Raw genomic sequence first — 22,269 nt, 5'->3', positions numbered from 1 at the left:
AGAGATGGTGGGTCACTGAGACAGTGAGAGGGTGGGTCACTGAGACAGTGAGGGGGGGGTTCAGTGAGAGAGGGAGTGTCACTGAGACAGTGAGGGGGGGCACAGCGCGAAAGAGAGGGAGAGAGGGTGGGGGGCACAGTGAGAGAGGGGCACAGTGAGAGAGAGAGAGCCGGGCACAGCGAGAGAGAGTGTGCAAGACAGAAAGAGAGAGAGAAATGTACAGTGAGTGAGGGAGAGGCACAGGGACAGAGAAAGGGAGAGGGAGAGAGAGATGCACAGGGATGAACAGACAGAGCCGCACACAAACACACGGACAAAGGGAGGGGGACAAAGAGAGTGAGACATACACTGCGAGGGAGAGAGAGAGAGAGAGAGCAGAGAGAGACAGAGAAGGGCAAGGGAGAGAGTGGGACAGACACAAATACAAAGAGAGATAGAGAGAGAGACATGCACTAAAGAGAGACTCTCACTCTCCTCTGGTGAAGGGAGTGGATGGGCAGCTTAACACCTTTCTCTGTCAGGACGATCAAAACTCAGCATGCCAGTGTGTTACATTGTGGCTGTGAGCAGCTATCGATGTATATTTCTCACCCGAGTGTTACCAGAATCCTGCTAATCCAGGTTTAAAGTTACTACGATAGGTTGCATAGACCAGGATTGTAGTTCCTACAACACAGAAGATTGTTGGGGTATTTAATTTGTAGTATTTGAGACAATTAAATGATTTCAGTGGGTTGATAGAGAGAAACTGTTTCTTTGTGAAGTAGAAGTGGGGAGTCCATAACATGTTGATTTTAAGTTTGAAATAAAAGTCCGGCTATTCGGGGCAATCTGGAGCTCTGTCTCCCCACAAGGAGCTGTAAAAGATTTGGATTAATTGGAAATGTCCCCATAGAGGCTAATTTTTTTTTCTTCCTGCATAAAGATATTAAGGGTTAGTGATCCAAGGTGGATAATTGGAGTTTAAGATATAAGTAAGCTGTGATCTGAATGAAAGACAGACCTAGCTCAAGTGGCTTCCTCCTGTTCCAAGGAGCTCCTCTGAAGCATCTGATCATAAACTGGCCCCACTCTGTTACATTACCATGGACATGTGTATAATGTCCACAATGAATCAGAGCAATTTAAGAACATGTGGTTGCTATTTCATCCCTTGTGCTGTTCCCAGCTCCTCCACAAATGATTGAGTCAACAATAGCTCTTTTCTTTGACCCCTTTGATAATTATTTTCTGCAAGACAATCACGATATTTAAGAGGAAATTAGATAAATGTTTCGCAAATGCTGTGACTGACTGGTGCTCGATGGTTATATATAATGTATTCCATATTCGCTTAACCCTTTACTGTTCATTTTATCATGTTCTCCCCTCCGTTCCTGTTTGTTTCATACTAATCCTAGCTTTATACCATCCCAAAACATTAGGAATAGGTCCTCAGGTGTCACTTAACCTTACCTGCTGTGCCCATTCTTCGTGACAAACCTTACATTGGGGGTAGAGACCAGTGGCGAAGTTTGATCCTGCCCTCTCCCACCGCATGCACTTTCCAATGGAGCACAAACCTGCAGTTGTGAGGTTACATCACTACTGATTTGAGCTATTGGTAATTACACAATGCGCAATTCGTTCTCTCAGTGCTGGGTAGGGTGGTTTATACAGCAGCCAGACTGACTGTGCACTCAGCACTGCGTTGAGGTTGAGGTTGGGGAAAGGACAGTCTCATCCATAGAATTCCTACAGTGTGGGTCCATAATGACTTCAGTCTAGACTCCAAGCTCTGGAATTGTCTCCATTAAATTCTTTGCCTTCCTGTGCTCCTTTAGGACCCTTCTTGAGGTCATGCCACCTCCATTCAATAAGATCAAGGCTGATCTGGTTATTGCACATTCCTGCCAACTTTGATGACCTTTCACCCACTTGCTGATCATGAGTCTATCTACCTCTGCCTCAAAAACCTTCAAGAACTCTGCTTTCACCACCTTTTGAGGGAAAGAATTCCATGGACTCATAAATTTATACAGCACCGAAAGAGGCCAATCAGCCCATTGTGTACTTGTCAGTCAGCACAGATCTAACGACACTAAAATAACCTTCTGAGGAAGCGTCACTGGACCTGAAACGTTAACTCTGTTTTCTCCTTCACTGATGCTGCCAGACCTGCTGAGCTTTTCCAGCAACTTTTGTTTTGTTTCTAACTACACTAATGTCATTTTGTAGCTCTTGAACCATGTCCTCCAGAGCCATGGGCAAAAAGTTTCTGACTCAGACTCATAGAGTCATACAGCATGGAAGCAGACCCTTCAGTCCATGCCGACCAAGTCTCCCAAACTAAACTAGTCTTATTTGCCTGCGTTTGGCCCATAACCCTCTAAAACTTTCCTGTTCATGTGCCTGTTCAGATGTCATTTAGGTGTTGTAACTGTACGTGCATCTATCACTTCCTCTGGCAGGTCATTCCACACACAAACCATCCTGTGTATGGAAAAATTTGCCCCTTGGGCCCCTTTTAAATCTTTCTCCTCTCACCTTAAAAATATGCCCTGTAATTCTGAACTCACCAACCCTAAGAAAAAGACCATTGTTATTCATCTTATCTATGCCTTTTCTTTAAAAATGTTAGCATTCTTCCATTCCTCTGACACCTCACCTGTGGCTAGGAACTGAAAATTATTGACAGGGCACCTGACAGTTCTGAGGAAGGGTCACTGGACCTGAAACATCAACTCTGATTTCTCTCCACAGATGCTGTCAGATCTGTTGAGCTTTTCCAGCAAATTTCTGTTTTTGCCCGTGATATTTCCTCCCTTGCTTCCCTCATCAGCCTGAGATACATGTCAACTGGCCTAATGTACTTTTAAGGCTGTTAAACCTGCTAGTACTTCCTCTCCTGATGTTAATTTCTTCTAATATTTCACAGTCCTCCACCCTGATATCTATACCTGTGACATCCTTTTCTGTTGTGAAGACAAAACACAAAGTATTTATTGAGGGCTGTGCCAATGTCTTCTGGGTTGACACACAGATTACCTCTATGGTGCCTACTCTTCCCCTAGTTATTCTTTTGCTATTTTTATTTATATATAAATCTTTGGATTTTTTTTCTTCATTTTACCCACCAATGCTTTTTCTTGCACTTTTTAAAATTAATTCATGGGATGTGGATGTCACTGGCTCGGCAACATTTATTGCTCTTTGACAAGGTGGTGGTCAGCTGCCTTTATATGGTCGTACAGCACGGAAACAGACCCTTTGGTCCAACCAGTCCATGCCGAACATAATCCCAAACTAAACTAGTCCCATCTGCCTGTGCTTGGCCCAGATCTCTCCAAACATTTCTTATTCATGTACTCATCGAAATGTCTTTTAAATGTTGTAACTGTACCCGCATCAACCACTTCCTCTGGAAGTTCATTCCACACATGAACCACTCTCTGCAAAAAAAAAAATTACCCCTCATGTCTTTTTAAAATCTTTCTCCTCTCACCTTAAAAATATGCCCCCTAGTCTTGAGATCCCCCACCCTAGGTAAAAGACACCTGCCATTTACCTTATCTATACCCCTCATGATCTATAAACCTCTTTCAGGTCACCTCTCATTCTCCTATGCTCCAGTGAAAAAGGTCCCAGCCTATCCAGCCTTTCTTTATAACTCAAACCCTCCATTCCTGGCAACATCCTGGTAAATCACTTCTGAACCCTCTCCAGATTAATAATACCCAGGGAGATCAGAACCACACACAGTACTCCAGGGGAGGCCTCACCAACATCCTATACAATGTCAACATAACATCCCAACTCCTATACTCAAAGGTCTTAACTACTACAGTCCATTTGGCGTAGGTCAACTCACAATGCCGTCAGAGACAGATTTTGACCCAGTGACATAGGAGCAGTGATATATTTCCAAGTCAGGATGGTGAGTGCTTGGAAGAAAACTTGCTGGTGGTGGTGTTCCCATGTTTCTGCTGCCCTTAACCTTCTCTTGGTTTCCCAATTTCCTTTTAAAATCTTCCCTGCACTTTTCTTTTACTCGCACACAGACTCTGACATATTAAGCCCTTGGTATTTGCCATAAGCTTTTTTAACTCTGACTTTCTGAGAGAAAGAAAATTCTTTTCATCTGTGTGTTAAATGGGTGACCCCCCCTTGTTTTTAATCAGCGATTCCCAGTTCTAGATTCTCGCACAAGAGAGAAATCCTTTCAACATCCACCCTATCAAGATACCTCAAGATGTTTCTTGTATGTTTTAATCCAGTTGCCTCCTACTCTTCTGAACTTGAGCAGTTAAAAGCTTAGCTTGTCCAGCCTTTCCTTATAATACAACCCACCCATTCCAGCAGTTAGTTGAGTAAGCTTCTCTGAACTACTTCCAACTCACTTGCATCTTTCCTTAACCAAGGAGATCAATATTAAACACAGTACACCAGTGGTCTCACCGACACTCTGTATAAGTGAAGAATAAACTCCCTTCTTTTGCCTTTATTTCCTCTCACAATACACAGGTCTAAGTAAAAAGAATGGTAAACACGTGCACTTCTGTAGCGCCTTATGGAACTTTAGGATATTCTGACCCACTGTACAACCAAGGAAGTACTTTGCTTGAAGTGGAGTCACTGTTGTAAGATAGCAAATGTGGCAGCCAGTTTGTGCACAGCAGTGTGATCACGACCAGGTCCCACACCTTTTGGTAGGGCGTCAGTTCATAGAGCAATAGAGATGTACAGCACAGAAACAGGCCCTTTGGTCCAACTTGTCCATGCCGACCAGATATCCTAAATTAATCTAGTCCCATTTGCCAGCGTTTGGCCCATATCCCTTTAAACCCTTCCTATTCAAATTCCCATGCAGATGCCTTTTAAATGCTGCAATCTTACCCTGGCAGCTCATTCCATACACACACCACCCTCTGCGTGAAAAAGTTGCCCCTTAGGCCCCGTTTAAACCTTTCCCCTCTCACCTTAAACCAATGCCTTCTAATTTTGACCAACCTACCCTTGCCTATTCACCCTATCCATGCCCCATCATGATATTGCAAACCTCTATAAGGTCACCCCCTCATCCTGTGAAGTTTCGTGTGTTAAACGCCTGACATCCAGCTGCTAAGTAGAAGTCTTAAATAGAGGTACCACAACAATATTTTTTGGAAAAAAAGAAAACTAATAGCGTGACCAATAATCATCCGATCAATATGTATGTCCTTAATTTATACAGATAACAGCTCGGGCCATCTCCGTACATTAAAGGTGTTATGTAAATGTAAGTTGTTGTTGCAAAGGTTTGTGTCACGGGGTTTTTTTTTGTTGGTTGGAGGTGGAAATCTGGTGGTGCGTGTAGCCAGGAATGTTGTGCACCTTCACTGAGCTGACCAGGCAGTTCTGTTCGCCCCAGACAAGGAGTGGCAGATTGTGCTGTGAACAGCTTTGAATAAGTACAAAGTCTGACGTCAGGAAGTAAAGAACTGGGTCTGGAAGCCGCTTCCTTCCACAACTTTTTTCCCGAAGCTCCTGTGCTGCTTTGGGCAAGATTTCAGAACAGCCGCCAGCAGGCAATGGGGAGAGTAGGAGAGAGAAAGAGCCGTGATCGTTGGAACGTGAGCGAGTTGGCAGCCAGTATGTAAAAATTGCATTTCCTCGCTGGGAAGAGTGTGGTTTAGAAACTAAGAGTGTGTCAACTTTTTAATGTCTTCATCACCCCGCCTTCCTTCCATTCCCATGTTCCGCGAAGGTGCTTTTCAGATTTCTTTCATTTGTCATGCCGATGTAATAGCACTCTGAAGAAGACCCTTTTAAAGTAAATTATTTTTACGTTCTCAGTTGCTGCCTTTTTAATGTATCCCTTGTAAAGCGTGACGGGGCGGTGGGCTGTGTGCAGGAGTTGAGGTCAAGGGAACAAGGCTAGAGACTCGCCTGTTGCGTTAGCCACAGGTAGCCTCACATTGCAATTGCTGTCGATGCTTCTGGGCTGGAGGAGATCTGGCTCCTGGTCACGGGGCACTTGGAACTGCCGGAAGGCCAGCATGTATGATGAGAACAGCAATTGTTCTCTGCTGCCACCAGTGGTTGCATAGCCTCCAGATGTGTACCGATCCCCCTGGCAGGGATTGTGTGCTGGAACGACTGGATGCCCCAGCCTGACGCTTTTGCGGTTCCTGATTTGGCCTGTGGCTGGCCTGGGACGCTCAGGCTGCCTGCTTGCAACTCTAGTGCCCTGCTAACAAGACAGCGTTCTGCCACGGCATAAATGTGTAGGGAGCAGTTCTGCACAGAATAGCTGTGTGTGTTTCCATGATCGGCCAGACTATTGTAACACGGTCTGGTTGGCAGTGGCCCTGCCTAAAGGGTGAGTTGGCACCTTTTGAAACAAAAGCTTGCATTGATGTAGTGCCTTTTCATAACCCCCAGGCTCCATAAAGCACTTTACAGCACAAAAAAAATAACGTTTTAAAGTGCAGTCATACCAACAGCATTTTTTAAACTTTTAAGATGATGTTAGCCCAGAAATAAATATTAGCGGGGACACTGTGAAGATGTTATCGCCTTTTTTTTTCGAACTTATGCCCCCCGGGATCCCTTTCACCCAGTTGGGAGGGCAGACAGGGCCTGCATTGGACTCAGCAATTGCAAGTGCTCACCACTGAGTCCTGGAGAACGCATTCTTGGCCCATGCCCATGGTGCAAGAGTTTGAGACTCCCTTGACCATCATGTAAGATTTCCAGGTGATGGGTTACCAGTCCCCCAGCTCTGGTTCCTCCTTCACTGAAAGGGCTTATGTTAATTGATGTTGAAATGGACACAGTGAAAGCAGGCCAAAACTAAAGACGGGAAAGTAGGGTTGAGAATGATCAGATTAGCCGCGGTGTCACTGGCGCAGCAAACACGATAGGCCAAATAGCCATCTTCTGCTAGTACATCTTATGGATTCCTTCCTTAGTGTTGCTCTCCAGCTGTTCGTTCAACAACACTTTGTATGCTGTTTCCCAGCTGCCCAGTTATTAATAAGTATGTCCCAGCACTGTATATATTGACTGCTGTTGTGGAACCAGATTCAGGTGGCATAAGATGAAATCTTCATCCTATGATTGGAGGCTCCTGCCAACGCCCTTTACATCGGGCCATTCGAGATAATCTAACACCTGTGAGCATTTAACAGAAGCAGGTTTGGGGAGTTAGCAATTTGCCAGATGGTAGCTTAATCTATAGCTCCAGCATCAGTTTCAGATCCTCCTTTCTCGCCTATACCTCCTGTCCCCTGGATGTATTTAGATCTGTAACCTGTTTGTATTTCCCTAGAAACCAGCCGATTGAATATAAAAAACAATTTTGTTGTCCATATGTGGTTTCTGTTTTCTATTATGTCTCCTCATATATTCTCCTGCTTTTAAGCTGTGGCTGAAAGTCTCATTTGGATGTGTTTTTGGTTCTTTTGTCTCCTGGGTGTGAATTTGATTCTCTGTGCTGGTGGGTGGTGCTTGGTTTATTTTTGGTTCAGGGTGTGTGCATACACGTGTACTTGGATGAATATATGTACCAGTTGTTTGTGTTCACCTGGTTGTGTGGTTTTGTTTCTGTGTACACGGGGTGCATTGCTTATGGCTTTGGTTCCGTGACGCTGTTGAGTACCTGGATTCTGAGTTTTGATGTGCGTTTATGTGTGGGCACCTGGGTGTGTTTTTGGTTTTATATTGGTGTGTACATGATTGCATGCCTGAATGTGTTTTTGGATTTGTCTTTTAGGTACGTGTCACTGGTTCTGTTTTAGTTTGTGTTTCATGCCTTTGTACATATCCGGAGCACGTTTTAGGCTCGTTTTTTTTTTCAACATGGAGCTGTGTCACTGGTTTTAAGTGTGTGTCTGCTTGGGTATGTTTTCAGGGTGGGGGTGAGTGTGTGTCTGTTTTTTTTTGTATATCACGTGTTGCTAGTTTTGTGTCCGTATCCTGTTTCCAACTCTCATGCTGTTGAACTACTTAACGTATATGGCATAGCTTGTAACGGGACACTGCCACTGAGAATTTAATTTTTTTTTTTGCTAATATATTCTCTAGGTTTAGCATTATTTAAAGCGATGAATAAAATAAGAATTTGCACTTTTACAGTGCTTTTCAGATCCTCGGACTTTCTCCTGGCTAATCAAGTATATTTGAAATGTATCCAACGTTATAACGTTTGAAATGTGACAGCGCCGTTGCACAGAGCAAGCACTCACGAACAGCAGTGACGGTGACTCTCTTTTAGTGACTTTGATTGAAGAACATCTAGAAAACTGGCAAGTTCACAGTAGTGTTGTGGTATCCTCTAACTCCAACAGTAGGAGACCAATAGGGCTTTGGTTTAACGTCTCGTCCTAAAGATGGTATCTCTGACACTACCTACTCCGTTGGTATTGCACTGGAGTGTCAGCTTAGTTTTTGTGCACCTGTCCTCAAACTGTTGATGTTCTGACTCTTGAGGCAAGACTGTTACCCACTGAGCCACGGCAAGCGCCGTGAGATCCAAAATGTGAAACCAGAGCTCTTCGCTGACTTAGCAGAATGTATCGACTGATCTGCTAGTCTTCGATAGATGGGAAAATGACATCTTCGCACCATAGATCAGATGATGAACCAACAGGGTAATTTATTGATAATTTTCCGGGTTAAATGGTAGCAGGTTTGCTTAGTTGGGTAGATGAGTTTAAAATACAGTATGGGTTCAATTCCCCTTCCAGCTGATATAGACTTTTATAGCCTGCCTCCCCACCCTGTCCCTGAAAGTGAAGACTTTGGCTAACCACTGCTTCCCCAGTTGAGGAGAGTCCTCCTCCTCTGAGTTGTTTATTTTGTCCAGCACTCTTCATTACTAGGTGTAGCAAGACTGCACAGCTTTCATCTGATCCGTTGGTATGGGATCATTTAGCATAGCTTGTGTACTTGGTGTGCAAATAGTCTGTTGTTATACCTTCGCCAGGTTAACAGCTTATTTTTAGGTTATGTCCTAGTGCCACTTCTGGTGAATCTTCATTGATTCCTGGTTTGATGGTAATGGTAGCATAGGCAACTTACCAGGCTGTGAGGTTACAGATTTGGTTGAAGACAATTTTGCTATTGCTCATGTCTCACTGTGCATCATGGATGCCCAGGCTTGAGTTGCTAGATCTGTTTAAAATCTATCCTAGTCAGCATGGTTGTTACATAACACAATGCAGTATATTTGAAATGTGAGTTCGTCTCCTCAAGAACTGTGCCGTGATCACTCCTGACAACACTGCCATCGACAGATAGATCTGCAATAGATTGATTGGTGAGGATGTGGTCAAATACATTTTTCCTTCTTGTTGGTTTCCTCACAACCTGCTGCAGATCAAGTCTAGCAAGTATGTTGTTTACAACTTAGCCAGCTTGGAGAGTCTGTAGTGGTGCTATCAAGCCATTCTTGGTGTTGGACATTGATGTTCCTATCCAGATACATCTCTGTCTTTGCTATCTTTCCTCCAAGTTGTGCTCAACATGGAGGAGACCTGTTACATCAATGAGGGGGGAAGAAGAAAATCAGCAGGGTGCATTAATATCCATATTGGACCTGATGTTGTGAGACTTTGAGGTCCAGAGTCAATGTTGAGGACTACCACGGGGACTCCCTCCTGATGTAATGCTACCTCAGGATTGGTGGTGTCTGGGACACTGTCTTGTAAGGTACAATTCCATGTGTGTGACTATGCTAGACTGTTGCCTGACAGCTTTCTGGAATTTGGCATGTTAGTGAACTTTGTCAGGATCATGAGGGCTTGGTTTGCTGATACTGTTTTTTGATTCTGGGTTGTAATTGTATTGGAACTGCTTGACGAGTGGTGCAGTAGATATGGAGCACAAGTCATTGATAGTATTCCCAGAATATTGTGAGGAAAGCAGCCTTTGTAGTATCCAGTGTCTGTCCAGTTTCATTCCTCTTATCAGACTTTGCATGGTCAGATGCAACGGAGTGACTTGCTAGGCCATTTCAGAGGATGATCAAGAGTCATCCACATTATTTTGGCCTGGAGTCACATGTACTGGGATTCAAATCCACTTGAAGTCATAGAATCATACAGCACAGAAATAGATCCTTCAGTCCAACTCGTCCATGCTGACCAAGTTTCCCAAACTAAACAAGTCCTACTTGCCTGCATTTGGCCCATATCCCTAGGTGGGAAGGCAAGTACTGAGGAATGATATGAATGATATAGACAAGTTAGGTGAGTGGGCAAAATCTTGGTAGATGTTGTGTATATGATTGTGAATGCTTTCATTGGAAAAGAATGTTAACCTGGGTCCCTTGATTATTTGTCCAATGACAAAACTATTGCCACTATTTCCCCTGGACATGTCTACAGCAAGTGTAAATTGCAATTAGCTGCCTTCCGAAAGCAAGTCAAGGAAATGAGGAGAGAAACTAAGACAGTTAAGAAACACACAATAAAATGGGACTGGAGGATACAATCTAAACTTGGTGAATGCAGTGTCGAGACCATGGGTCTGTGATTCCAATGTTGGAACAATGCAACTGAGCCTAGATGGAAAGGGCTGAATGGGAGGAAGGTGGAAAATTGAAATAAATAAGAGGAAGCTAAGGGTCCCCCACTTGCAGATTGAACAGAAGAATTATCCCATGAAGCAGTCACCCAGTCTGCATTAATAAGACCATAAGAATTAGGAGCAGAGGTAAGCCATTTGGCTTATCAAATCTGATCCACTATTCAATGGTATTAGCTGATCTGATCATTCTCAACCGCACTTCGTCTTTATCCCCATAACTCTTGATTCCCTTACTGATTAAAAATCTGCCTATCTCAATTTGATCTCTCTAATCTAGTGGAGACTACATGAAAAGCAGTGAATACAGTATACCAAACTGACTGAAGTACAGGTAAATGATTCACGCTTTGAGAGTGTTTGGAGTCTCTTTGGGGAGTAGGTGAACAAGTAGGCATTGCAGCTGCGGTATTTGCATCATTCGGTGCCGTAGGAAAGGATGGGTGTGTTAGGGGTGTCCATCAGTAAAAATTGTGTCCAAGAGACAGATATGACACAGCCTGCAAAGTGTTTCTTCATTTCTCTTAAGTTCTAATATTCTGTATCTATAAGTAACGCTGCAGGAGTTTATGTTGTGTCAACTTTGAGAGCTGTTTGAGTCAGAATTTTTTGGAATGGAAACAAGAGAAACAGCTGGCTAGTCCCTGGTTGAATGAGAGAAGGTTCAGAAATGATATAGAACAGCTGTGGTCAGTGAGGCCCATCATCCTTGGAGGCCCCATTCAAGGGTAGCACTTACACTTCAACCATGTTTTCTGGAGAGGATGCACTGGAATGATCCTTACAGGGAGCTGGAGATCAATGTTCCCAGCATTAAGCAGAGGTTGTGTGAAAAACTCCAATGCCTGACTGGGTGAGAGGATATTCTGGGCTGGCAGGTTCTGTTTGAGGTCCAGGTCAGTGATGGGTTTGGTGTTAGATGGGATCTGACAGTGGGCAGTCAGATGTGTTGGTGGGTGGGGTCAGAGAGGCATGACTACTGGTGTGTAAGGGAGGCCAGAGGGAACAGGGAAGGAAGCCTTGGTGATTGCTGCTGCCTGATATCTTAGCGAGTTCCTGCACTGACTTCCTGACTTGCAATCAGTTTACCACAACTGTTCCTTATCTGATCTCGTCATCCATGTAAAACAGGTCAAAATGAGCCCACTTCCACTCTCATTTTGTGTTATCAGAGATAAAAGTGCAGAAGGTGTGGGTTTGTGTATGGTGGAGGATGGTGTTAATTCTCGAGCTATGGGCCTTAATAGCAAAAGAATCAAAGATGAGGCAGAGAAAGTGTTGTTTGCAGAAAACGTTTCTGTATATTTACTGAAACTGATTCTCCAGATTTCATTCCCATCCTCCTCTACTCCCCTGGTCCTCATGTACACAATGTTCCCCGAATTATGTAATATTTGGATGCCAACCCTTTTTTAATTTGTTGCCTTGCTGTTGGAAAAGAGGCTGCCTTGCAAATGTAATTATCAGAAGAACCAACAGATACAAACTTATTGTCATTCACAAAAGTAACTGATTACGTGAATTAGAGCCAGGGTGTGATATTGGCATACACTGACTTCCTCCACTCTCTCATCTATTGACACAGTCATGCAATGTACACTGAGACTAGAGTGTCCTCATTAACCCTTTCTAAACCCATTCTCTCAATTACTTGTTTATATTAACCCAATGCTGCTCTTCAACAGAGAGTCTAGACCACCCATTTTTAACCCTGTCACCACTATTTACATTTGTGTAACATGCTCTGATTTAACTGTCCTCTTCTCTTGCACACTGACTGCAACTTAGTCCAGCAGTTAATCTGTTGGATTCTTGTTGAGACAGACTAACCCTGTTACTGTATTTGCTCTTGTTTACATTGTGTGAGAGTTCCGTCATTACTGTTGGCATATCTTGTATGGGCATCCCAGGTTTGATACAGAGTAAAGTTTCCAGTTTCACTGTCCCATCAAACTCCAGGATTAGGTATAACTCAGGTTAGCTACATAGTGAAAATATCCCATCAGACCATGAACAACTTGGGTTAGTAAAACTCCCTTTACACTTGTCCCATCAAAAACTAGGAAAAGCATAAAGCTCCCTCTGAGCTGTCCCATCAAAACAAACTCAAAGCACATACAGTGCAGGTTAGATACAGAGTGAAAGGTTCTGGGCATTATTCAGAGCCACATGAAAAGGAAGAGGGCACTTAGCTCTGAAAGCTTTCCTGCCATTTGGTTAGATCAGAGACTGCCTGTATCCCAACAACAACTATCTGCCTTTGCAGTCTTGAGACTTTGTGACCCAGAATCCAGAATTTTTTTTGAGGGAGAGGGAGTTAGAAATTTCCACTATCCTTTATTTGAAAAGTCTTTCCCATTTCTCTTATGATTAAACTCCATGTTATCTAAAAAAATCTTATGTTCCCCCACCCAGCAATTGCATTTTTTTGGGAGTTTTAGTGCCCAGAACTGAACACAGTACTCCACACAATGTGCTGTCTACAACTGGAACACAGCTTCTGTCCCTTCCCTTCCCTTTTATTCCAATCCCCATTTCAGATAAAGGCGAACATTTTGCGTTGGCATTTTGGATGACTTTGTACTAGCTTCTAGTAATCTTTGTGGACAGATACTTAAATTCCTTTTGCATGTCCACAGCATCGCGTCTCTTAGCACTAAGAAAATTGTATTCTAGCCAAATTGGACAATGACACGCTTCTCTCGCTTTGGACCTGAAATTGTGGTTCACGTAATCATGTAATGTTTAAAAAAAAAACATGCCTGTGAAGCACCTTGGAAGATTTCATTACTTTAAAGGCACTGTATAAATAGAAGCTGTTTATAGTGGTGATAGTTGGATCAGTCAAGAGTTAAAACCATTGCCAAAACATTCAAAACCAAAGAGGAGGTGAGAGATAGTAACTCTATCTCGAATGTGCTGCATGAAAGTGTGATAGAGAAAGATTTGATAATCTCTTTCAAAACAGAATTCGGTAAATACTTAGAGGGAAAGAAATTACAAGGCTAGCCAATAAAGGGCAGGGCAAATGAACTCATTGGATAGTTCTTCCAAAGAGCTAGAACAGCATGTTGGATTGAATAGCCCTTTTGTTTTTCGAGTTAATTTTTAACCTATTTTTCTAATCAACCTGTTCAGACATGCTATTGCACATCTCTGGAGCAGGTGGGACTTGAACCCAAGCCCCTCAGTTCCAGGGGTAGGGACACAAAAGGGCCCTTTTTATAGACAAAGCTGTATTCTGCTGTAAACATACGCTGCTGAAGCCTATGTAATGGTAGTAGGTTATCCATGGGTCTTGTAGAATCTCCAGCATCTGACAACAATTATCAGACGCAAATAGCAGTTTCTTGACATGGGAGTTTCAAATAAAAAAGGAGCTTGCATTTGTATAGTGCTTTTCCAAACAAAAGGATGTTCCAAAACGTATTAGGAGTCATACAGCACAGAAAGAGACCCTTTGCAACTAGTTCGTGCTGACCATGTTCCCAAATTAAACTAGTCTTACTTGCCTGCGTTTGGCCCATATCCCGCCAAACCCTTCCTTTTCACATACTTGTCCAAATGTCTTTTAAATGTTGTAACTGTACCTGCATTCACCTCTTCCTGTGGCAGTTCATTCCACACATGAACCACTATCTGTGTGAAAACTTTGCCCCTCGGGTCCTTTTTAAAACTTTCTCCTCTTACCTTAAAAAAATCATCCCTAGTTTTGAACTTTCCCCAACCTAGGGAAAAGACCCTTGCTATTCACATTATCTATGCCACTCAGGATTTTATAAACCTCTGTAAGGTCACCCTTCCATCACTTAAACTCTACTGAAAAAATTCCCAGCCTATTTTTGAGAAACTCAAACTCTCCATTTCTGGCAACATTCTGGTAAATCTTTTCTGAATCCTCTCCAGTTTAATAATATCCTTACTATAGCAGAGCGTCCAGAACTGCACACAGTACTCCAGAAGAGGCCTCCACAATGTCCTGTACAACCTCAACATGATGTCCCAACTCTTGTGCTCAATTGTCTGAGCAATGAAGGCAAGTGCGCTTAAACATCCTAACCACTCTAACTGTGACACAAATTTCAAGGAATTACGTACCTGAACCTCCTAGGTCTCTCTGTTCTACAACACTACCCAGGGCCCTGCTATTATCAAAAAGTAGCTTTTAGATTGAAGCCACTATACTAATGAGGAAAATGCAGCAGGCAGATTGTACACAACATTCCATAAATGTATGTGTATAACTCCAAAATGTCAACATGAGTCTCTCTCAAACTCCATAATGTCAGCGTGTAACTCTTTCATACAAACTCCAAAACGTTTCCATGTCTGGCTCCTCTCTCACTGGGTATGTTTCTGTATCTGTCTGTCTCCCTCTCCCTTTGTCATTCCAGATCGTGTTTAAAACCTGGTTTAATTTGTGCATGAACTTCTGGTATTGATTTTTGTTCTGCCATGTCTGACCCCGAGCGTTCTGTATTTCTTTTATCTTTTCCCCCTCCCCTACCCCTTGCTGCAGGTTGATGGAGTTGGACTGACAGAGCCGGGGTTCTGGGGGGGAGGGGGGTGGGGGAAGAAGAGGAGGCGAGCAGCAACGCTGGGAAGGCAGACAGAGAGAGAGAGACATGGTGCGGCGGACCAACGTGATCGTCTGGGGGGTGCTGCTCTTCATCGGCTGGAACCTGCTCCTGCTCTTCTTCCTGCTGGGCCGGCCGCCGCCGTCCGGAGGAGGAGGGGGAGCAGGGGACACCGACCCGGAGCAGCTGACCCGCGAGGTGGTGCGGGTGGCCGAGGAGGTGGAGGCCGAGCTGGAGAACCAGAAGCGGCTGCTGCAGCAGATCCAGCGGCACCGGGGCCTGTGGCGGGGGCGGGCTAAGGCTCCCACTGCCGCCCGTTCCTCCCTCCCGGGGGGCAGCGAGGCGCAGGACGCGGCGGAGGAGGTGCTGCCGGTGCTGGTGATCGGCTGCGACCGGCCCACCATCCGGCGGTGCCTGGACAAGCTGCTGCAGTACCGTCCCTCCAAGGAACTTTTCCCGGTGCTCGTGAGCCAGGACTGCGGCCACGAGGAGACGGCGCGCGTCATCGCGTCGTACGGCGACCAGCTCGTGCACCTGCGCCAGCCGGACATGTCAGAGCCGCGCGTGCCGCCCGAGCACCGCAAGTTCCGCGGCTACTACAAGATCTCGCGTCACTACCGCTGGGCGCTCAACCAGGTCTTCCGCAACTTCCGGTACCGGGCCGCCGTCGTGGTGGAGGACGACCTGGAGGTGGCGCCCGACTTCTTCGAGTACTTCCGGGCGCTGCTGCCGCTGCTGCGCCGCGACCCGAGCCTGTGGTGCGCCTCGGCGTGGCACGACAACGGCAAGGAGCAGATGGTGGAGTCCGGGAGGCCCGAGGCGCTGTACCGCACCGACTTCTTCCCGGGCCTGGGCTGGATGCTGCTGAGCGATACCTGGGAGGAGCTGGAACCCAAGTGGCCCGACGCCTTCTGGGACGACTGGATGCGCGGGCCGGAGCAGCGGCGCGGGCGCGCATGCGTGCGGCCCGAGGTCTCGCGCACGGTGACCTTCGGCCGGCGCGGGGTCAGCAACGGCCAGTTCTTCGACCAGCACCTGCGCTTCATCAAGCTCAACGACCGCTTCGTGCCTTTCCGCCGCCTCGACCTGTCCTACCTCAGCCGGGAGCTGTACGACCCGGCCTTCGCCCGGCAGGTGTACGGCTCTCCGGCCGTGCGGGTCGACGAGCTGCAGCGGGGCGAGCGCACCGAGCTGCGCCGGGTGCGGGTGCAGTACTCGTCCCGGGACACCTTCAAGGCCTTCGCCAAGGCGCTCGGCGTCATGGACGACCTCAAGTCGGGCGTGCCCCGCGCCGGCTACCGCGGCGTCGTCAGCTTCATGTACCGAGGCCGCCGCGTCTACCTGGCGCCGCCCCAAGACTGGACCGGATACGACCCCACCTGGAGTTAGCACACCCACCCAAAAAAAAAACCCCCCTTTTTCCCCCCCCCCCCAGCCCTTCTCTGCCTCTTCCCCAAAATACCCGCTTCCTTCATAGCCCCATCCCTGTCTCTGTCAGGGAGATGTCAAAGCTGGAGTTGTTTGGGGGGTGGGTGTTGTTGGTGTTTCAACCCTGGGATATCAGACTGCCGTCTGTTAGGAATGGGGAGGGGAGGAGTGTTTGAACGAGTTGTAAATCTGCGCCCCCCCCCCCTCACCACCACTTTCCCTTTGATTCAGTAAGATGAGGAAGGTTTGCCAACTTTGGGAAGCCAGACTGCTGCTGACCGGGGGGTGGGGGCTTCAACTAGTTGTGAATCTGTCCCTTTCCTCGATTTGATGGGGAAGGGAAGGTTTTCCAATTTGCAAGATTAGGCTGCTCACTGGGGGGGGGGGGGGGGTTATGCTAATGTCAGTCTGTCCCCTTCTCGATTTGGTGAGGGGGTGGTGTGGGTTTCACGTTTGGGAGATTAGACTGCTGGCTGGGGTGAGGGTGGGGTCAGAACTAGTTGTAAATCTGTCCCCTTCACGATTTGGAAAGGTTTTCAAGCTTGGGCAATTAGACTGCTGACTGGGGAGGGTTATAACTACTGTAAATCTCCCCTTCTTGATTTAGTGGGGTGAGTTTTCAAACTTTGGGGATTAGACTGCTGACAGTGGGGTTTAGAACCCACCTCGATTTTTGACTCCAGTGTCCTCTTGCTGGAGGAAAGGAATCTGACAGGGATGGTTTTGGACTGACCTCCTGAATGGAGTGAGAGGGAGGGCAGGGGTGGGCTGTGTCCCAGAGACCGACAAATACAAGCTGAGGGTCTTACTCGTTGAAAATGGACATTGGCTTTGGGGTTTAGTGGTTGACTCGCCTAGTTAGGGGCTGCCTTTGTCTGATTCACTCAACTGCAGTGTCTTTGAAGAGTCGTCATTGATGACCAGTACTGAATTAACCCCTGCTCACTCTGTCCTCTTACCCCACTTCCCCGAAACCTGTCGTTAATCTGGAGTCAGAACCACATAAAATAAGCTTGAACTCCACACACTATCACAAGTAACATGGCATGGGGTAGCCTCTTGCAAGGAGTGATAGATGGTGTTACTATCATTTTGTATGCTCAGAATCCACGAAGGTGGAACAATTTCAGCCCTTGGGAGAGAAGGGTGTTTGAATACTTGTGTAGTGAGCTGCTATCCTGGGGCAGAGAGGGAGTCCACCCAAATTTCCTTCTATATATTTCCCTCTCTGTTTTTCTTCCCTGAACCCCACCCCCTGACATGTTCTACACCCAACCCAGGCAAAACATAATTGGGGGGAGGGAGTAAAAACTAAAATGTACCTAAAGGAAGGTGCTGAGGACAGCAGTACATTTTGACCTGAATTATTCTCTGCCCCACTGCACCCAGCTAAACCAAAGCCTGATGTCCTTGACACTGACATCAGTGCAGGAGGTTCAGCCCTCACCCTTATGGTCACTTCACCTCTCCAAAACGGAAACAGTCTGTCAACAAGAAGGTTTAAGGAAAGACACACTGGATATTGCAGGAGCCAATGTTTTATCAGTCAGGATATTTTTGGGCAGTTGGGCACCTGGTTGGAAAATCATGGGACAGTGCCAGTGTATAATGTGACACCATTGAATGTGAATGACATACAAAAATCAGACAGCTGCCTGGGGTCCTTTGCTCAGACTCCAGCTGGCCTCCCTAATGTGAAGCATCCCCCCCTCCCCCGACATTGAGAGAAAGTCCTTTCATCACCCATGGGTGCTTAAAGTGATAATCCTCATTCTGACCTCCATCTGAGTGGCTGGGTGACAAAGGGCACTCACTACAATTTTTATTTTTATTTCACAAATTTATATATATATAATATATATATATGGGCAGAGAGTGTGCTTTCCCCATTTACACTTTGTGTATTTTGAGCAATTTCTATATTTTTAAAAAAATTGTCCATTTAAATTGGGGGAATGTTACTACCCACCCACCTCGCAGAAAGACTTCCATCCGTCCCTTTGACAATCCTGGGTTGGGGCTGAGGCAGAAGGGAATGGCAGCAGTTGTAAATAAGTTTAAATACACATCTATATATCTTATACAGCATCTATTTCTAGACCTGGGATGTTTGTTATATGTGACTTTTTTTTCTCAATGAAGCTGTGATTGACTTGCTATGATCTCATTAAACACAAGATGTTTGTATGTTTTACAATAATCCCTCTGGATTTAAATGGAACTATTTTTCTGTGGGTTCTGCTGACAGGCAGCATGCATCAAATAAGAGAGGGGAAGGGGAGGGAAATCACTATATATTTTTATCCCACCTCTCCCACCCACACATACAACTTGGTATTGGCAAAAGCAAACCAAATTGATTGGGTCTTGGGTGGAAAGAAGGAGCTAAGTGAATTTGTGTGGGGGAAGTGAGGTAGGGAAGGGGTTAATTGGGATTGAGAGTATTCTTATGGAAATTTACAGATGATATGTTATTGAGCCAACTTATTTTTTTAAACTATACTGGGATGGGTTTCTTTTTGGTTGGGCACAGGTAGGGTTACAAGAGATGCTACATCCACCAGTGTGCTGGTAGCTGGTGAGGCCTCGATGATTGGGTTCTGCCAACACTGCTGCTGCAGGATGCTAGCTTGACCTTCCTTGGGGAGGGTTGCCAAATCGTACAGAATTACCATTGGAGTCTCCAAGGAATTAGAGATTCATCTCCCTGTGAGCCACCCAACAGAGAAAACCTTGGACAAGCAAAACTGTTTGAAACCCTTTTTCTTTATCTAAGGTATTGCGAGTGGGTCTTTTCTTTATTGCATTAAGGTTTATGGTGGTGGTGGGAGTTACTCTGATTTTTTTTTTAAACTGTGGAACAAAAAAGTACCATGTAGTTGGAAATCTTCAGTCAAAGCAGAGGAGTCCTGCTCCGAAAATGATCAGGTGGCAGGAAACGAGATTGCAGGCTCAAAGGTTGTCTGCCTTGAAGATAAACAATCAAATACTAATCTGATCTTCACCTTCGCCCTGCAACCTATTTCCAAAGGTTTGCCTCGAACACCTTAGGTTTTTCTTTCAAAAAAACTTTTGCCCTCCTGTGATATTCTAGACAGTGCCATCGAGATTAATCTTCAATTCTCGGAGACTCCAGTACTGGCATCCCTTGGTTTATGAAGCCAGTAATTGGGTGACAGTTGTTGCGAGGCCTGGTTATTTGGGTGTTGATTTGTCTACAGGAGTGCAGGCTCACGCCGCTTCCAAATCAGCAGGTTTACTGTGTAGCCAGGACAGGATGGATAGTTTGGACTGGGTTAGAATGGACAAGGGCGATGCTAAGGGGAAGGGAATTCAACACTGGATTAGAAGGTGGGTAAAGCAATCCCCTCCACCCATTTCCCTGTTCGTGATCTTCACTGCTGGCAAGTGCACGACAGGTGAGGGCACCCAAGGTTGAAAAGCCCACTAACCCATGCTATCTAGGGTTGTGGATGCAGAGGAGATGGGATTTCAGACTGGGCACACATGGAGTCCACAGGTACAACAAGTTCAAAGGCCTTGGTGAATCTTTACATTGGGATTTCCACCATGTTTATAGTCGGGGGAACAGGAAGCTGAACGGGCAAAGACCAATTTGCTAAGACTGCCCTGATCCTCACCTTCACTGTGCAGCCTGGTTCCAAATTTCCTCGCCATTTATAAATTTTAGAATTAAACGAAAGTACACACTGCCTTTGTAGAGGAGAAACTCTTTTAAGGGTGCTGATTTTTCTTAAAAAAAGGCAAAGAACCAAGGAAACAGGTCTGGGATAAATGATGCCAAGGGTCATCTTTTTCTATTGAGGTGTAAGTTGATATGCCCCTGAGATTGGTAACTTTTGAACTAGCACAAATGACAGCCTGTGGGTTTCTGGCTTTGTTACAATTTAATCCATTCTGACCACAAGTTCATGCCTTGAACTCACACTGTTTCCTCAAATCTGTTTAAAGACAACTTGCTGAGGCGTGTGATAATACAGGCTCTGAAAGGATGTGCCCCCAACACTCTCCCAGCCTTTGTAAGGGGAGTTAATTCTGCAGGAGATACTGATTGGGTGTTTATTATTATTTTCTCTCCCCCACTATTTTGTTACTTGTGTGACTTTTTTTTGAAATAATAAAAAAACTGTTCTTTGTCCTACTTGCAATTATTTTTTGTTGAAAAAGTCACAAGCAATTGCTATAAAATCTTCACCCAAACACCCTGGGACGTGCACAACATACATGCAACAGCAAAAACTTACATGTCTGTCACATCTTTGACATGCTGAGACAGTGGTAATTGCTATTTGATGCTGAGCCACACACCTGAGTTATTACAACAGAGAGAAGTAGGCTTATAGGGGTGTCTTAGGGTGTTGGGCGGGGTGGGGGAGGTGTGTTGTGAATGAAGTGTGGGAATTTTAGACCTTGGAGCTACCAGAGCAATGATCAAAAGCTGGGATTCTCATCAAGATTATAGGGCAAGAGGAAGTTACAGAAACAGGAAGGCATGAGACCATAGAGGGTTTTGAGCACAAGGGTAAACATTTTCAAAACCAAAACACATTGCTAGAGAAACTTAGCAAGTCTGGCGGTATCTGTGGAGAGAAAGCAGAGTTAATAGTCCAAGTCCAGTGACTGGTGTACAGACCAGGACCCGAAACGTTAACTGTGTTTCTGCCTCTAAAGATGCTGCCGGCGCTGCTGAGTGTCTCCAGTATTTCTGCTTTTGTTTGATTTCCGGCATCCGCAGTTCTTTGTTTTGTTTACGAATTTCCAAATTGAGGTGTTGCTCAATACGGCTGGCTCTATCATAAATGGCTGCTGCTGACCTCCAGTCTCCATCCTCTGCTATGATTTCTCCTCTAAAGGAGCATGAAGTTAGCTGTGTCAAATCTCTGGCAGTCTTAGCACAACTGCAGCTCTGTCCATGGAGCACTTTCTCTAGACCCTTTCCTTCCTTAAGTAGTGGCTGCCCAGAACTGGATGACAGACTTCCAGCTGAGGCCCAATTTAATGCTCCACAAAGCTTTAACTTAACTTCCCCTTTGTACCCGGTTTCTTTATTCATCGAAAAGTTAAAATGTCATATAAAACCAACAGCACAGAAAGAGGCTCGTCTGCCCCACCGTGTCCGGAATCGCTGAATACACTACCCACCCACCTAATCTCATTTACCATTACCAGGCCTGTAGCATTGCAGGTTACAGGCCTTCAAGTGCAAATCCAGGTTGCTTTAAAATGAGCGTTGCACCCCCCAACCGCACAGCACCAAAATGGAAATTTCAGACACCCACCACTGTCAGTAAAAATGTTTTACTTACTATCCTGTTAGACTTCAACCAATCACTTCTTAAACCTGATTTCCCTAGTAACTGATCTCTCAGGTCTTCCCTGTCCACTTTATCAAAATTAATTTTTACACGCTGATTTAAGTCATCCCTCAGCCTCCTCTGTTCTAAGGAAACCAACCCGAGCCTATCCAATCTTCCTCTGTGGTCTACAGAGGAATTATATCCTAGCTATCATTATGTGGCGACCAGAACCGAATGCAAAAGTCCAGCCGTGACTTAGTCTGTGTCTTATATAGTTCTAGTGTTACATCCCTGCTTTTGCAGTCAGTACTTCACCCAGTTAATGAAAGTATCCCACATGCTGCCTTTACCATCTACCTGTTCTGCAACCTTTCACGAACTGTGGGTAAGTATTTCAA

General features: G+C 45.4%; 1 protein-coding gene across 3 annotated transcripts in view; it reads left to right on the top strand.

The window, feature by feature from the left end:
* mgat1b (alpha-1,3-mannosyl-glycoprotein 2-beta-N-acetylglucosaminyltransferase b) overlaps nt 1-20,715 on the top strand; it is a 34,228-nt gene extending 13,513 nt beyond the window's left edge. For 2 of the 3 annotated variants that reach the window (XM_048616985.1, XM_048616983.1), the window contains one exon: nt 15,068-20,715. In XM_048616985.1, coding sequence (XP_048472942.1) covers nt 15,174-16,514 — 1,341 coding nt within the window. In that variant the 5' untranslated portion in view covers nt 15,068-15,173 and the 3' untranslated portion in view covers nt 16,515-20,715. Of the gene's footprint in view, nt 1-5,323; nt 5,611-15,067 lie in introns of those variants that run through there. The other variant, XM_048616984.1, reaches the window with a different exon arrangement.
* Nucleotides 20,716-22,269: the final 1,554 nt, after the last annotated feature.

The sequence above is a fragment of the Rhincodon typus genome, chromosome 35, assembly GCF_021869965.1.
Source record: "Rhincodon typus isolate 14 chromosome 35, sRhiTyp1.1, whole genome shotgun sequence".
NCBI classification, from domain to species: Eukaryota; Metazoa; Chordata; class Chondrichthyes; order Orectolobiformes; family Rhincodontidae; genus Rhincodon; species Rhincodon typus.
This window is presented reverse-complemented; position numbering and strand designations above follow the sequence as displayed.